At 41.7% G+C, this 18,882-nt stretch overlaps 1 protein-coding gene and 1 long non-coding RNA gene across 3 annotated transcripts in view; one reads left to right on the forward strand and one right to left on the reverse strand.

Annotated features, from left to right (window-relative positions):
* The window catches only part of LOC121395811, a 51,973-nt gene extending 43,534 nt beyond the window's left edge, over positions 1 to 8,439 (forward strand). The window contains exon 3 of the long non-coding RNA XR_005962696.1: positions 8,029 to 8,439. This is a non-coding gene — a long non-coding RNA (uncharacterized LOC121395811). The remainder of the gene's footprint in view (positions 1 to 8,028) is intronic.
* The window catches only part of dym.L (dymeclin L homeolog), a 256,941-nt gene that overhangs the window by 19,194 nt on the left and 218,865 nt on the right, over positions 1 to 18,882 (reverse strand). For both annotated transcript variants that reach the window (XM_041581086.1, NM_001093588.1), the window contains 2 exon segments: positions 18,562 to 18,744; positions 12,833 to 12,946 (listed from right to left, as the gene is read on the reverse strand). In XM_041581086.1, the coding sequence (XP_041437020.1) occupies positions 12,833 to 12,946; positions 18,562 to 18,744 (297 nt within the window).

Genomic DNA, 18,882 nt, shown 5'->3' on the forward strand with positions numbered 1-18,882 from the left:
TATATATTTTGATTTTTTTATTAATGACATTGGGACCAATCATCATTTTTATGGTAAAATAGTGGCCAGGTGGCAACCCTACTAGCCCCACCCCCGTGGCCGCCCAGAGTCGTTATTTACAAGGTTACTGTACCCAGCAATGAATGTAACATTTTATTGTTATGTTTCATCGCGTATCATTCATTGTAGGCTGTGAGCAAGTTTGCGGGTGCATATTGTGTATGTTGTTCTGTATTGGGGTTCCCTCCCCCAGGTCACACACTTGTATATATATAAACATATGGGAGAAGTCATTAAGTGTAACACACACATTCCCTATTTATAAAGGAAGGAGAAACCTTCATACAAACAGCGGCTACTGCAGAAATCAATCAGGGCTATTTGTTACTGTGTTTGGTTTTGTTGTCTGTGTGAGGAAATGATTGTGGATTGTTTATGTTATAAGCGGAGCTGCTTCCTGTGCGGCATCAATGAGCAAAGCAAAGCTGTCTGTGTACAATTGGTACGGAGTCGCGATGCAGTGCAGCAGTGCAAGTATGAATGGAGAGGCCTGTGAATAGACTCATTCACTTTATGGCAAATACTTTAGGGCTGTGTCACATGGGAACGCAATGTGATGTTATCAGTTGACATTAAGGGAGAAGCTACTGCTGATATTTTCCATGCTGCCGCCGTTGTGGGTGGAGTCGAGTCAGACAGGGGGCGGGCCTATGGAAACGACTCAACTCTTGACTGCTGACACCATGACCAGCTGCAACAGCGACCCCAACCTCTTGGTCAGCAATAGGAAAACATATTGTGATGTATACAGGTCAAGATCTAATGTTGCAAATGAACTGCAGTTCCCAGTATCCCTAATTAAAGGAACAGTAACACCATAAAATTAAAGTTTTAATGGAATGAAAATATAATGTAGTATTGCTCTGCCCCGATAAAACTGGTGTGTTTGCTTCAGAAACTCTACTATAGTTTATATAAACAAGCTGCTGTGTAGCCATGGGGGCAGCCATTCAAGCACAGGATACACAGTAGATAGCAGATAAGTACTACTATAGTTTATATAAACAAGCTGCTGTGTAGCCATGGGGGCAGCCATTCAAGCACAGGATACACAGTAGATAACAGATAAGTACTACTATAGTTTATATAAACAAGCTGCTGTGTAGCCATGGGGGCAGCCATTCAAGCACAGGATACACAGTAGATAACAGATAAGTACTACTATAGTTTATATAAACAAGCTGCTGTGTAGCCATGGGGGCAGCCATCCAAGCACAGGATACACAGTAGATAACAGATAAGTACTACTATAGTTTATATAAACAAGCTGCTGTGTAGCCATGGGGGAAGCCATTCAAGCACAGGATACACAGTAGATAGCAGATAAGTACTACTATAGTTTATATAAACAAGCTCTTGTATTTGATCCCAACTAAGATATAATTAATCCTTATTGGAAGCAAAAGTTTATTTAATGTTTACATGGTTTTCTAGTAGACTTAAGGTATGAAGATCCAAATTATGGAAAGATCCATTTACCTGGAAAGACCAAGGTCCAGAGCATTCTGGATAACAGGTCCTATACCTGTAACTACTAGAATATCATTTATGGGATGCCAAGTGGAGCATTAATTGAGTTGCCGCTGGTATTATAAATGGGGAAAGAACAAGGAGTTTGAGTAAATCTGCACAGAAATGATGGATATTTAGCACCGCAGACCATTTACTCTATAAACAACAATTGAGCGGAATGACAAAAGCAGACAGTACTGAGAGAGGAAACACAAATGAAGGAGTAGAAGTGGATTATTCATATTTCAATGTAAGAACTTCACGTAGAAATCTGGCTGAACTACTGTGCAACAAACTCACATCCGAAAGCTGCAATGATCCTGCACACAATAACATTTACTGGGAACTATTGGGAACGCTGTCCGACCGTTTCTGCCAAAACCTCCCTGAATTTGAAAAACAAAACAAAAAAAAAAATATGTAAATTTGGCCGAGCAGAAAACTCCTGTCTTCACATTTTTCCCAGGTTTTCCCATGTAGTGAGTTCAAACAGTAACGGGCCGGTGCCAGGAGGCAGACAGTGAGTCCAACTTTTCTTCTGTTACCAACAAAGCCTGAAATATAATAAGTGGCCATGTCGCTGTGTATACCCCTGACCTGAATGATTTTCCTTGTGCAAGAAGCTCCAGTCCTTGTTATATCTGCCGTATTATCAGGAAGAGGCGCAGCTGAGAATGCTGGGAATTGTGGAAAACGAGACTGAATATACCTGACATGAAAATATTGATTCGAGGGAGAAAATGATCCAGTTTGCAGTTATGGGTTGGAATGTGGGAAGACTCTAGACACATAGAATTTTCAAGCTTTTTTTATGGCCAAAACTCTCAAATTTGATTAGAGTTTTTTTAAAAATTCAAAATTGATTTCCAAGATTTATCATACTCACTTTAAGAACTCGAATTCGACTATTCGCCACCTAAAACCAGCCAAATTGCTGTTTTAGTCAATAGGAGACGTCCCGGGATCAATTTGGAGTTGTTTGCATCCTTCCTGACATTCGAGTTTTTTTAGGTAAAAAAACACTCGAATCGAGTTTTTAAAACTCAAATCAAATTAGATTCGAGTTTTTGGGTCGATCCTGTTCACCCGAGTTTAGAAAATTAGATTTTCTAAAATAAATTTCGATTGGTCGAATTTCGAGTTCATGTGAGTTTATTGGAGTTTTAAAAAGATGAAATTTCGAAAAAATGTAGTTCGAAAAAAATAAATTCGACCCTTGATAAATCTGCCCTCTTAAGGTGTTGTTCACAACAATTTGCAATTGGTTATTTAGCTTTTTATTCAGCAGTAGTGATGGGGGAATTTCTGCCATTTTGCTTCGCCGGAAAATTCATGAATTTACAGCGAAATTCGCGAAACAATGAAAAATCAAAAATGAAACTCAAAAATTGATGCCCGCGTAAATTTTGACGCTCGCATCAATTTTGACAACGCCGTTTAAGTCAATGGGCACACAATAGTGTTGACGTGCAGCGAAATTTTGCATAAATTTGTGCCAGGCAAATTTATTCGCCCATCACTATTCAGCAGCTCTCCAGTTTGCGGTTTCAGCCATCTGGTTGCTAGGGTCCTAATTCCCCTAGCAACCATGCATTGATTTGAAGAAGAGATTGAATATGAATAGAAGAGGCCTGAATAGAAAGATGAGGAATACGGCAGAGATTGACACCGGGATAACCTTGATTTCAGCTCTGACTACATCGGGGGGCCTGATATTTTAGAGGAGCAATAATCAAGAAGTGGAATGATGAAGGTCAGAACTAGGGATTCGGTCGAACCTCCGATTCCTTTGTGAAAGATTCGGCTGAATACCGAACCAAATTCGATTCCTAATTTGCATATACAAATTCGGGGTGGGAAGGGAAAAACATTTTTTACTTCCTTGTTTTGTGACAAAAAGTCATGCGATTTCCTTCCCTGCCCCTAATTTGCATATGAAATTAGGATTCGGATATGGTTCGGCCGGGCCGAATTCGAATCCTGCTGAAAAAGGCCAAATCCCGAACCGAATCCTGGATTCGGTGCATCCATAGTCAGAACATGGACGGATGGAAAGATTTAATATGGTGGACGGCATGTAATTGGGGACCAATGCCTAGGGTTGCCACCTTTTCCGAAAAAAAATACCGGCCTTCCTATATATTTATATTTTTTTCCTATTAATAACATTGGGATCAACCATCATTTTTACCGGCCAGGTGGCAACCCTATTCAGAGCCCCCTGGGTAAAATGTGCGACGGATGGGACCGCTAACATGATACTGATAGCAAAGACGGAACAAGAACTCTGTGTATATCTTACGGGTTTTTAGCAGGAACCCTATATGTTGTTTGGCGCTAAACGAAGTTCTGAAAGCAGGAACAATTCCAATTTCGTCAGTGAGGTTTGGCAATGTGAGAAACCCTGTAACCAATTTCATTTCCTGATAAATGAACAGTCCACAGGGGAAAGTCAGCCAGAGGGTTTCGGAACTGCCGAGTGCTCAGACACTGCTGAGAGACTCCTCGAAGGAGCCAGGCTGTCTATTGCTTATCAGAGCCGAGCCAAATAGCACCAGGCAAACACTGGGAAGTGCCAGCTCCTATTTGCAGCTCTCGCTGAGCCTCCGTGTGATAGCACTTTATAAACAGGCCCGATCCCTTCAACCCCTTCACTACAGGAAGACCTTACATTGTTCTGCACTTTAGCGCAGGAAGGGTTACGAGATTAATGCCGCAATCAGAATGCCAATGAGAATGACATAAATAAACACACTTGGGGGGATTTTTCTAGGGGAAAAGGACTTGGCAGGTTAAACAAAAGCAAAGTACAACAAACAATAAAACTAAAAAATAAATGGCTAAGGGAAGAGCGAGCCCTCGAAATGGAGATTTTCCTGTTCCATTCCAGCACATTTCATCATTACTCTTATGTATCGGGAGGCTGCTTCTGGTAAAGAGGTCAGAGCAAAAGGGAAAGTTCATTCTCACATATACAGGCATGCGGGACCTGTTATCCAGAATGCTCGGGGCCTGGGGGTTTCCGGATAACAGATCTTTCCAGAATTTGGATCTTTATTCCTTAAGTCTACTAGAAAATCATGTAAACATTAAATAAACCCAATAAGCTGGTTTTGCGTCCAATAAGGATTAATTCTATCTTAGTTGGGATCAAGTACAAGCTACTGTTTTATTATTACACAGAAAAAGGAAATAATTCTTTAAAAATAAGAATTATTTGATTAAAATGAAGTCTATGGGAAACAGCCTTTCCATATTTCAGATTATATATATATATATATATATATATATATATATATATATATAACTTCCTGTATGTGTGTGTATATAGAGAGATACAGAAAAGTCATATAGAATATCATGTAAAACAAGGCACTCACAGGTCTTAAAATATGGTGAAAAAGAGATGAAGTTCATTTGTTATTCCAACATTTCGGTCTTCCTTGACAAATAAACTTTATCTCTTTTTCACCATATTTTAAGACCTGTGAGTGCCTTGTTTTACATGATATTCTATATGATTTTTCTGCATCTATCTATATACAAACACATACAGGAACTCCACTAGTCTTTTAATGTAATAACAGTGAATGTATCATGATTTTGCCTCTAGTTGCTATAAAGCTATTACTGACTTGCAGCTTCAGTCTTGCCTATATTTCTATTGTCCTCTGTGTGAAGAGCAACCTGGATAGTCAAACAGAACTGATTCTTAAACAGATGCCATGATCTACTGCCTTGCCCCAAATAAGTGCTACCGGATTCAGCCTCCAGCTCAGTGTTTTCCCAGGTCTGACTGAATTGTTTCTGGGGGTAGGCGAGCACCTAGGGTACAGGTGGAGGGGCGCAGGCCCAAGTGAAGCAGGAGGGGCACCATGCTAAGTAGTTCTACCTTGAGTGCTACTTGGCCTGCTCTTACTGTTTCCACCAATGGAATTATATTAGCAAAAGGCTGTGTTGGCAAAGCCAGTTAAAATCTCATAGTAACATAGTAAGTTAGGTCCATCAAGTTCAAACTTTTAACCTGCCTAACTGCCAGTTGATCCAGAGGAAGGCAAAAAAACCATCTGAAGTCTCTTCAATTTGCCTCAGAGGGGGAAAATTCCTTCCTGACTCCAAAATGGCAATGGGACCAGTCCCTGGATCAACTTGTACTATGAGCATGGCACAGCTAAACAGTACGAGTCTAGATGCCACACTGGATATGAGTTTTATTTGTATTATATGTTTGTGGATTAACCCTGGGTCCTATGTGCTTCCTATGAGTGGGCCTGGCCATGGACTATTCCTGAGTGGGTTATCTGGGCACCAGCTTAATTAACCTCACACCACTGCAATGGACCACAGGTTTGTTATAACAGATACAACAGATAAGCACCACTGTGAGTATAATTTACAAAGACTGAACCAGAGCCAATGGGGTGGCACAGCATTGCACCTGTAAGAAAATAGCAGTTGAAGAGACGATGTAAGAGCTAAAATAATAAAAGAGAAAATGAGCTTTGCAGGTACAACCTCTGTGTAAATAGAAAATATGTGTTTATAGGATGACACTCAGGAGCTTCAGCACTTCATGTTCTGGAAAAGAAATTAGCAAACGGACACTGTACTTCTACTGATGCAACAGAACAATAAACCCCATTTATGTACCAGGAGAGGCTTGGCTCATGGGCTGGAAGACTCCACACTGTGCTGATGTCCCTGTAGCCCTGTATCTTATAGCCCTGTATCTTATAGCCCTGCAGAGAGATCCATAGCCACATGACATGAAGTGCTTCCATAGTAGGTTAGGTTTCATCAGTACGTAGGGAAAGGGGTGATATTACAGAAATATTACAGAATTACATGGAGATGGAGAGATAGCTTTGTAGGAGAGAAATAGGCCTCAAGAGCATAAAGGACATGGCTTGTTAAAAGGACAGTATACACTGAGAATATGGCTTTTACTTTTTACTTTTTGCTATTTTACTTTTTACTATTCTTTTCATTAATATAAATTGATTCAATAAACAATCACACAAAAACCACATTTTTGTGGGTTTTTTTTTTTTTAGCCCGGGGCCCACCGGGGCTGCTGCCTCAGGGACTATGATCGCAGGAAAGATCGTAATTGTTATACGTATGGTCACCTTAAGGGCAGTGTCAGACTCAGCGTATTTTCCGCTGGTGTAAATACAGAAGGTCAATCCACTGTCAATCCGGTGAGTTCTGAGTTTGCACTAAAAGGCACGCAATAGGCCTGTCAGTGCTCACATGGAGTCGATTTCAGCACAGTAATATAAATGCACACATTTGCTGAGACACCCCAGCAGAGAAAACCATTTTTTGCCTAATTTGATGACCCACGTACTGGATCAGTTCAGGCTGATCAGATCCTAATATGGGCATATGTAGAGCTTTCAGGAGAAGACCATATCAAGAGCTGATGCCTGACAGAATTTTCTAATTTTCTAATTCTGATATGTATCTGTCCAACTTTCATCAAGATATTAGTCAGCCATGGAAAAAACGTCCATACGTGAATGAATCAGCGAGGACTTTGTCCGAAGAGGATGAGTTGGCATCTTCCATTGGTCCATGCAGCTTACGGTTTGTTTATACAGAGCTCCTTATCTCTCTTTTAACAAACTACCCTGTGTAGATAAGGGGGAGAGTGGGACCATGTCCTGCTCATTTAGTACTGGAGAGAAAAAAATGATTGGTTACTTATTGGATAATAGAGATTCTGTAGCACAGTGATCCCCAACCAGTAGCTCGTGAGTAACATGTTGCTCTCCAACCCCTTGGATGTTGCTCTCAGGGTCCTCAAAGCAGGTGCTTATTTTTGAATTCCAGGCTTGGAGGCAAGTTTTGGCTTCATAAAAACCAGGTGTACTGCAAAACAGAACCTCAATGTAGGTTGACAATCCACATAGGGGCTACTAAAAGACCAATCACAGCCCTTTTTTGGCACCCAGGAACATTTTTCATGCTAGTGTTGCTCCCCAATTCCTTTTACTTCTGAATGTTGCTCATGGGTTCTAAAGGTTGGGGATCCCTGCTGTAGCACATAGAGTGGATTTCAAGGAAAAAAATGTGCATTTACTGGACAATATCTGCTCCCTGTGCTGCTCAGTAACGGAGGGATTAAAGTCTTGTCAATGCTCACACATATGGTGCCGGGGGGATTGGAGTTTTTTCCGGTGGTATAAAACACAATGTGTACCAAAAGCATGCTGAGGCCAGAAAACACAACATAAAGTCAGTAGACCACCCTCTCAAACAATATAACCATGATTTAGAGGCGTCACCATACTATACTGACCGCAAGAAGCCGCCACTACAAAATACCAATTTCTGGGGTACGATGTTACATATTGAAGCCCCCACATTTGTTGTATTCAATGCACAACCCCTTTCTGCATCAATAAGTGTTTATTGTAATATATATATTAATGTTCTTGTTTGTCTCTCCAGAGTCCTGGTGTCTGTCTCTATTGTAGAGTTGGAGAACCCAAGGAGTAAGTCCATAAGACAGCAAGGAGTTCCTAAGAAATGATGCTGACACGCAGTTTTCCCTCGTGACCTGGAACGCGGATTCTTATTTTACGATGTGTCATTTCCATGTGAAGGCCTGATTATTACTTTGTTTTGGAAGGGCGGCTGGCGGCTTTACAGATGGAACCTGATATTACATGGGAGAAGGGTTTGAAAAGCAGAAAATCAAGGCATTGCTCATGTGGACTTTCCGATGTTGATTCTGTCGCTGGTTGAACTCATTCCAGTCGTTGGTGTCAGAAAGACATTCGCATGTTTCGCCCTGTGCCAAAAGGGCACGTCAAGCAAAACTGCCATCTAAGGGGTTTGGAAAGTACCAGCAAATTTCCATAGGACAGGAAAGTAGGTTTAAAAAAAATGGGCATATAATAGGCTGAATTAGCATATAGTGTATATTGTGACCATTACAGATGCAGTTGCAATGGGAGTCTATGAATAATCAATATCTTGGGGCAGAGAGCATAGCATATCTATACATTGGGTTCACTTGCAGACACAAAGTCAAACTTCTACCATTCGACTTAACCCCCATTCCCTTTGGGGCTCATGCATCAGGACCTCCCAGGATTAGTAGCAATAGGTAGAAGGTCTGCAACAGTCATTTCTATGTACATAGCTGGTATAGAGCTGGATCACCAAACCAATGTTTGGGTCCCATGAAAGGGCAAGAAACAACGTAGTATATCTCACTGTTCTATTTCCCTTTGTTCTGTGATTTAAGGGGAAATGAGATGCTGCTGGGAAGCTGCTCTGGGATAGGGAAGTTTTGAAAGCGATGCTGATGACTCTAGCAGCTAAAGCTGGTTTCTCTATTCAGTAAGATATTAATAGAATATAAGGGCTCTTGTTTTCTGCCAAGGACACCATTCTGACGGCTGGGGGGTATCTGCACTTCTGAGTAAACAGAGATTTTAAGGGCAGTGGCAGACGGGAAGATTTGTCGCCCACGTTTTTTTATGTATGGCTGTGGGCGACAAACCTCCCGAAAATGCCTCTCGATTGGCACTAATTGAAATTGCTGGCGGTATGCCCAACTTATTGCTAAATCGGCCTCCGGAGGAAACGTTGGGCGATTTAGCAATATGTATGGATCAGTGTACCCATACGTATAACCCTTCCCACTCATTCACTTGCACATTTGTTACTCTGCTAATAACACTTTGGTGATGTCGCACACATTCACTTTTTCACTGCTCGAACTAACAGTTGCATATAATGATAGGGCCACTCAGTCAGCCAATCAAAGACCAGATCTCAACAGACCTATGTCTGTGGTTTTGTAAGGACAATCTCTGCTTGAGTTGGTTACCTAACAAAGGAATAACATCTATCCCATCAATAAGAATTCGTATGCAGGGCTAATAAAGAACATGTTATCAAAGAGCCTATGACATTGGCATTATCCTGCAGAAGCACAGCTACCAATTCTCTATTAAAGCTCTAATAATTCTTTTACTTTGATGTTAGAACGTAACCAATAAATGTAAAAGCCTTTTGTCTTTTATAGAATTGAAATCCTCTGTTCCATCTGTCTATCTGCTCTCATCTCCCAATACACACTGACTGACAATAGTCTATTATCAAGGCTTCTTATTATCCTTCAAGTGCAATACATATCCCACGGTTCCTGTGATGTCTCCTCTCCGTCAAGGACTGCAAGCTCTTCAGAGCAGGTGCGCTACTGTTGCCATACAAACAGCATACAATGCAAGATCATTTTTGCATTATATCAGAGGAGAAGGTTGCAGCAAACACAGGTAAGTCTCTTGTGACATGACTACAGGTGCAAGATAGCCTAATTATTAGCCAATAAAGGGACAACGAGCTCCAACCCGGAGTCATGTTGATTGCTCTGGGGTTTTGGTGCAAACAGAAAGCTAAGCCCATTCACGTACAAAGAAAGAAGAGGTTGCACTAATATGTTTACTCATATCCACATCAATAGCAAGGTGTTAATTCTGGAAATATGCCAAATATCTAATGCCAGTCTGGTGTATAACACAAAGTGCCCAGCTTTTGGTCTGCGATGAATTGGCGTCTCAGAAATTAAAGCGAAGTCGCGGTGTTATATTTAGGATCTTTTACCAGTTTTACAGCCTGACGGTCAGTGAGATGGAACAGCAGTTGCCTTACAAACCTACTGACACCCCGGGGACTGGACATCACAAGAAACAAAACAGAAATCCTGGGAACAATGAGATACTGGAACGATGTAGAACCTGCTCATTCACTGATTACTCATCACGGTGACAGTGTCAATGGATTTCCCAAGCATCACTCTCTGAAATTCCCCACGGTCTCCAGCAAATATTTACAATGTCTCCTTATAGGAAGAGCAAGTAGTATTTACTGTATTTATAAAGTGAAAGCAGCCGCTACACTGGGGAAAAAACTCAGGGCCATAGTTAGAAACAAGAGGAGCCCCAGGCAATGAAAGAGATATAGAGATATAGATATAGTCAGGGATATCTGGCATGCAGCTTCTCTTCTATTCCTAAACTACAACTCTCTGCAGATCTTGACAGCCAAAGGCAGTTACAGCAGAATGATGCTGAAGGCTCGACATTACTGATGTCACTACTAAAAGGGACAATAAACCACAAATGATTCCTGTTGAACTGAGTAATACCAACCCATTATGGTAGTGACCAAACTTAAAGCATTATGGTTCAGGTAGGGTTGCCACCTTTTCTGGAAAGAAATACTGGCCTTCCTATATATTTCTCTTTTTTCCCTATTAATAACATTGGGATCAGCCATCATTTTTACAGGCCAGGCCGGTAAAATACTGGCCAGGTGGCAACCCTAGGTTCAGGGTCAAACTTGCCCACCAGGGAGAAATCCAAGTACTGGTGGACCCCAATGCCTAGTGATGCGTCAACAAAAATGTTGGCCCACACCCAACATCATTACTTAAATACCAAAGACTCTCCCTTGGCTCAGGATCTCCAGAGGGCACCAGGTACCCCATTATGGAACTGCTGTGATCAGCCGATGGTGTACGAGGTGAGGGGGGGATTGGCATTGGATGGAGGGTGGTGGACCCTTGGGTCATGTTCCTCAGTTGGCCCTAGGTACTCTGGTCTGACTCAGCTGTGGCTGATACATAGGAATCCCCTCCTGAAGTGCTCCTTAGGGATTTAGGCTGGGAATTTGTGACTGCATTCTGACTGCTGTAGTTCTGGAAACTGGTGATTTCAGTAGAATCTCCTACGATACAGGTACTGTGGATGGCATGATCTGTACACTCTACGAATCTAGATGCCCACACATAGTAACATAGTAAGTAAGGTGGAAAAAAGACACGTCTAGTGGGCAGATCATCATCATCATTATTATTATTATACAGGAACTGACTGATGTCACGGCGCTTGGCTGTTTTTTTTGTCTTTCAGATGATTAACTCACATTAAAGTTCATTCAATCGAGGACCCGATGATCTGCTAATTCAACTGGAAATGCTGACTCAGACTGCCGGGTTGGTTGAAACCGGTCTAGTTGTAGGGAGTGATAATGGTCAGTCTATGTTACATTTGCACTGCTATATAGGGTGCGAGACAATAAACATATCAGATGTGGGATTGCGCTAAACCAGTTCTTGGCCTCATATCAGACTCCAGGCGTGGGGGGAGCAAATTATGAGTGTAAAACAACCAGGAAAAATTATCATTATAAAAACCCACGAATGAAGAAAAAAAGATATAGTAAAAAGGCACGTCAAATGTGTTTATACAGAACTAAAAATATCAGATTTCAGCTAATAAACTTGTCCTGAGCAATGGCAGTATGCGTTCCCACTCGCTGCGGAGAAGGCCTTTATCTCTTGGCTACACGACTCCTCCAAATCTCTAGACAGTTTTTAGGCTCCAGATGTGGTCTCTCATGCTCCCTTTCCTCCCAGTGAAAGATAACTTACTAGTACAGAGCCAAAGGCAGAAAAACTGCTTAAATCAGGGATGGCCAACTGGTGACCCTCCAGTTTGGAATGAGTTTTTATTTTAGCATCCCACTGACGGCCTTCAGGGGCCCTGGGCACACTGGAGTGATGGGCTGACTTAGTGTAAGCTTGAAGAACTCCATAGTAAGGAGACACCTGGACCACTCATTCACACTCTTAATTCACATACTGATCCATATCTCTCTGACTTGTAAGGAGTGGACCTGATATGCAGTTAGACACATATCAATTATATGTAGAACCCACTGGACTTTATGCTTTTAGATTAAAGATTAAACCAGGAGGCAGCAAATGGCAATGTTGTGTGTTACAACCTCAGGCATTCTATAAAATCAGGTCTTATGTGTGATGCCTGCCCAACAAAGGAACCAACTCTTAGCAAACATCACTCTCGGCCAAGAGAGAAGTCAACTTTTTAGAAGTCTATTCGCCATCTAAACGGATGTCGGTGAGCAATGAATATTGACATACCTGCACCATTGCCCTCTGTAAATTAAGATTATATCTATCTTTATGCATACAAGTCTCATGAGATAAATGCTCTGGTTGAATCTAGCAAATTCAATATATCATATATCATGTTCTGCAGTGTACAGATTACATACAAATAAGGACCATGTTTATTAAAGATTATATTATAAAAAACTAGAGAAAACGCCTAACATCTAAATGCATTGTACTGGAACGAGTTAAGGCCAATGAAGGCACATGGCTATTTAATGAGCCTGAAAGCTGAGAAAGAGAGGTCTTTCTGTCAACACTTACTCTCAGTCTGTCTTTAGGCAATGCCACGGCTCCTTGCTTGATCACTTCCAGAACTCTCTCCACTGACAGATCGGCTCCAGCCTGCTCCAAACGTAAGCTGAAGAAGCTAATCACCTGTAGGAGAAAGGGAGATTGATAGCCGTCAGTGAGAGCAATACAAAGGACCAATTTCACTTTGCTGGAAGCAGCAATGATGCAGAGCTCCAAACAACATTAAAGCTTTGGGATAAGTGTCCCTTGGATGAAAGCAATAGAAGATAAATGGATACAGCAAGCATTGTTCTTCCAGTTATCAACTTCTTACATGGGCCACATACATACATATATACATACATACATACATACATACATACATACATACAACTGGACCTTCTCTGGACCTTTCTGTACTTTGGGAGGTCTTGTTTGTGGCCCTAAACTGAAGCAAACCAGCAAAGTGTTTGACTTTAGTATTGTCTCCTTGCTATCCATGAAGGAGCCTTGTTGTATTTTCAGCCATTCCTAGGCAAGATACTTGTTCTGACTGGGTGGCTTGCAACAGGCTGGCACAGCACTATGAATGCCCTGTATTATAGAGGGACACTATAAAAATCCACATATGAGAAGTACAAAGTTTTACATTATTGTTTACCCAGAAACCAAGCTGTTATCCCAGAACAGAATAGAAAACCTTCCCACTTGCTAAAGAAAAAGCTATCTCTTGGCTAAACGGCTCTTCCAAATCTCCAGATATTTCTAGACTCCAGACACATCTCTGGAGCCCCTTCTTTTCTAGCAGGAGATAATTCACAAGAGGACAGTCCCCGCCCCCAGAATACCGGCCTATATTTCACTGCCGCCAAGCCTGACAAACAGGAATGAGAAATGGATTCATTACTATGAATTGTTATTTTCCCTAAAATAATCTAAAAATTTGTAATTTCCATTTTTCCCATGTAGGCTTCGGTTTGGTTTGCCTCCGGAAATGTGATGCACTAAGGATGGTTGCTATTTTTGGCGTTTTTCTTATAAAATGTCAGTCTGGTTTTCAACACAAGTAAGAATGCACTAAATCCCCAGGGCATAAATAAGGCAATTGAGAGCCAGTCAATATACAGACCACTGATGGTGGGTAGGGTTGTCTCCTTTTCTGTAAAAAAATACCGGCCTTACTATATATTTATCTTTTTTCCCTATTAATAACATTGGGATCAACCATAATTTTTACCGACCAGGCCAGTGAAATACCACCCAGGTGGCAACCCTAAGTGGGGCCATTAATCTCGGAATCAATTTACTTATGACATTTTCTTTATTTACCATGTAACTATGCAAGGCATTTGTATCATAGTGACTGGCACAGGGTCACGTTCACTTTCTATTTATCTGAACTTTCAGTTTATATATCCACAGCTTATCTTCTCAGCTGACATGGTTTTTCCAAGCCAAGAACACATCAATAGGCATGTGTAGTTCCTCTGATAAGCCTTGAAACCACTGGTTTTCTCTATTTTCTGATCAAGGTTTGGGCGTGCAGAGCACAAACAGGAAAAAAAACTGCTGTTCACCCTCAAGTCTCCACATCACTGAGCCATTGGCACCAGAGATAAGTCACATAAGAAACTTGCCTATGGCCAATCCAGCTATGAGATCCATAGCAAGTCAAATCCATCATTTCATTGTTGGAGAACCTGGTTCTTTAAGTAGATCTGGAAAATTGTTTCAAGAAATCACACTCCAAGGCCAGACATACCTCCTGGGAATGTTTATATCCTCAGGGCTTCATGGTGGCACCAAGGTTCTGAGTTAAATCCAAAAAGAGCACTCCTGGCAGGTTGAATGATGTAAGGGCCACAGGTATTGATGTCAACCATGAAACATGCTCCTTAAAACTCTGCATAATACGTTATATTTTGGTGATATAGATTTTACCATCAAGGAGGCCAGGACAAATGCAGTCTCTGCACTACCCTAAAGTCAGTCCTTGGGTTGGTGCAATACATAAATAATGTCTATTAATGAGGGAGAGAGGGGTTTGATGCGTACAAAGCAGAAGTGTACTCCCTGCACCCAAGCTCACCCACACATCCTGCCTAAACTGCAGAGTCAACAGCCCCTGTGCGTTTGGGCAATGGGCAGAGTGTAACATTTCAAAGGAGAAGAGATCCAGACAGGCAGAGCTTCCTGTGCCAGGGGGATGAAAAGCCAACGGAGCAGACAAACGACGCTTTAGAACCATCTTTCCTCTCCGTCTCCTGCTCCCGAAACTTGAAAGATCACTGAAACATTTCCGAGATCCATGCTCCTGCTGTGGTTTTGGGATATTTGTTTTTAGGTCTAAAACGATTGGTGCCTGGAGCCTACGGCGCGCTTCTATTAAACGTCTATATTTGCACAGAAATTGAATTTTTCATCATAAAAATAAAGAAGTAAAAAGAAACCCCAGGAAATGTAGCTTTGCCATAGCCCTTGGTGGGATGCAGATGGGGGTAAGGGTGGTTTTGAGTTATCGGATGCTAAGAGCAACGTGTGGCTTAAATCTTGGCACAGCTTGCAGCTCTGGTTAAATATTTATTCCAGGGTACGGCTGGAATAAAGTACCGGCCACTTGTCGTCAAAATGAGAATGTGCACCAAGTGTCTGAGGTAACACTTTCTTAAAGGGACATTTCATTCTTACTCTGTTGGGTGTCACCTTGCTTAAGATCAAAAGAAACACTATAAATAATGCAGATTTGATATTGGGGGAATAATGTGTTGCCTTTGTGTTTGTATTCAGAAAAAGAGTCATTTGTGCAAGATGAGCCTTTAGGAAATCAGTTGATCATTTCTGACCACACAGGGAACAAAGGAACGTATATAGGTGTCCTCTGCTGTTGGAGGATGATGGGTTTGTATGGTTACTTCAATGGGTCTTTAGGCTCATTTTTGTTGAGGTCTTGCAACTCCAACATTACAGATACAACGGATTACTGTGGTTATAATACTATCAGATTTCTAGACCAAGCAGATACCCTAGAATGTAATCTTAAGACCTTAGAATGCACTCTAAGACCCTAGCACAAACCTTAAGACCCTAGAACGTACCCCAAGACCCTAGCATGTACCCTAAAACCCTAGCATGCACCCTGAGACCCTATCACATACCCTTAGACCCTAGCGCATACCCAAAGACCCAACACATACCCAAAGACTCTAGCATGTAACCTAAGACTCTAGCATATACCCCAAAACCCTAGCATGTACCCTAGCATGTTCCCCTAGACCCTAGCACGTACACTAGACCCTAGCATGCACTTTTAAGACCTTAGTATGCACCTTAAGACCCTAGCACATACCATAAGACCCTAGCATGTACCATACGACCCTGGCAAGTACCCTAAGACCCTAGCATGTAACCTAAGACTCTAGCACATACCCCAAAACCCTAGCATGCTAGCATGTTCATTAAGACCCTAGCACATATTCTAGACCCTAGAATGTACACTAGACCCTAGCATGTACCCTAAAAGCATATTTTCAGTACCTATTTACAATGCAAAGCCTGTGAGGTTCCTAATTGTTATATCAATAACCTGTTACAGAGTCGTGCAAGCATTATTTCTGCCTGTATAGTAGCCATAAATCCAGATGTAATGTCAACATAGACAAGAAGTGACATCATCATAAAACCAGAAGTGACATCATCATCAGAGGGGAGGGGAACAAGTGAGGCAGGGAAGCCTACCTGGATCATGACTGGCACTCATCAGGGCCACCAGTATGGTAAAAGCTACCTATGTAGAAAAACCTATGCCAATATATTCTGGTGGTATATGAATAAAATAATAAGTGAATGCAGATGCTACATGGTTTATTCTCCTTTTAATCAATTATATTTAAAAAGAAAACAAATGAGGCACAAAATGCCATAACTAGTCTTTAAATGGGCAGCAAATGGAGGGAACAGAATGTTCAAAATTCTGCAGTTCTTGAATGTTAAAGATAACAGCAAACTGAATAAATATATTCTTGACAGTGTCTCCCTCCATAATAAATACATCCTATTACAGAACATGCCAAGTCCAGTCTGAGATTAGGAAACATCTGCACAAGCCCCAGGGTTGATAAGTTAAGCAGTTCCATTGGCCAGTGATTGTCCTACAAGCCTTTCCCTTGAGCACTCCAAGCCTGGCTCCTACATTACATACAAGTAACACCCAAGTATTTACAGACTTTTCCTCAGCTCACAATGTTATTGTATGGTGCACTGAGTGAAAGAGGGAAATGGATTAACTGAAGGTTCCTCTAGAGCTCCATAAAGGTCATGAACCCCAATTATTTTAATCCTGTTCGCCGAGTGTGAGCGTCTGATAGCTCAATGGGTGCACATGTAAGGCCAAAGTTGGGTCCTGGAAGCCAGACAATGATAAGGAATGATAATCTATTCCTCTTGTGAGAATAAATTCATAAAATCATTTCTTGATAAAGCATAATGAACATATTATTAATTATCTCCTGTATATCTAACATTTCTGCCAAACAGCAACTCACAGCCGTAATTAATTTGTCAATAAGGAAGTAGAGACAATAACTTGTGTACCACACTGTCATGGGAGCCTCAGCATTAGACAGATTCAAATATGAATAGTTTTTTGTTTGCACTGGGGGGGGGCACTCAATGACACAATCATGAATACAACTATAGCAAGGCGACTGTTACCCCAATGTTTCTATATATCTGTAACCTTGTTATGAGCTAAGGGGGCCCAGACTGAAGGTCAGTTAGGGGGGAGATTTGGGGTGAGAGCTTATTTGTACCCTGGGTACCCCTGGAACTATAGCAGGGTAACTGTTACCCCAATGTTTCTATATATCTGTAACCTTGTTATGAGCTAAGGAGGCCCAGTCTGAAGGCCAGTTAGGGGGGAGATTTGGGGTGAGTGCTTATTTGTACCCTGGGTACCCCTGGAACTATAGCAGGGTGACTGTTACCCCAATGTTTCTATATATCTGTAACATTGTTATGAGCTAAGGGGGCCCAGCCTGAAGGTCAGTTAGGGGGAGATTTGGGGTGAGTGCTTATTTGTACCCTGGGTACCCCTGGAACTATAGCAGGGTGACTGTTACCCCAATGTTTCTATATATCTGTAACCTTGTTATGAGCTAAGGGGACCCAGTCTGAAGGCCAGTTAGGGGGAGATTTGGGGTGAGTGCTTATTTGTGCCCTGGGTACCCCTGGAACTATAGCAGGGTGACTGTTACCCCAATGTTTCTATATATCTGTAACCTTGTTATGAGCTAAGGGGGCCCAGTCTGAAGGTCAGTTAGGGGGAGATTTGGGGTGAGTGCTTATTTGTACCCTGGGTACCCCTGGAACTATAGCAGGGTGACTGTTACCCCAATGTTTCTGTATATCTGTAACCTTGTTATGAACTAAGGGGGCCCACCCAGAACAACCGAAAGGGTGAAATCTGGGTTGAACACTTGCTGCATAGGTGCTAGATTCTCAACAATGTGATTTAGTTATACCATATGGCAGTTTGCTGGTCACTTACTGAATAATGATGTTGGTAAAGGGGAACCTTGACCAGATGTTAAACCTCAAATGAGGTTCTGAATAAAAGGAAAAAGAACATTGACTCAGAGATTGTATCATATATAGTCCCCTGATCAAAGCAGCTTTGGGAAATAGAAGAACTACAGGTCCCAGAAGCCCCCAGTACTGGAACCGACTGGCCCCAGCACATATACAGTAGAAGAACAGCTCACCATGTCAATATTCTGCATGATGTCCTGGAAGGAAGGATGACTCCGAAATTGCTCAAAGAGCTCACGTTTGTATAGCAAGGCGTATACCATGTTAGGGTTATGGTGGAGCGAATTGGTTAGGCAGGAGTTGATTATCTCCAACATCATCCGGATCACTTCTTCAATGACATTCAGATCTTGGGCCTAGAAAAGAGAAAGAAATGGGATTCCACTCATTAAATGGTATTCTCATGCCTTTATATGAAATTGCTGCTGTATGTGCTCAGAAGGATGGTCTGCAAACAGGTCACAGTGCAACATTACCCATTCCTTATATAAAGG

Source organism: Xenopus laevis, chromosome 1L (assembly GCF_017654675.1).
Source record: "Xenopus laevis strain J_2021 chromosome 1L, Xenopus_laevis_v10.1, whole genome shotgun sequence".
Lineage (NCBI taxonomy): Eukaryota > Metazoa > Chordata > Amphibia > Anura > Pipidae > Xenopus > Xenopus laevis.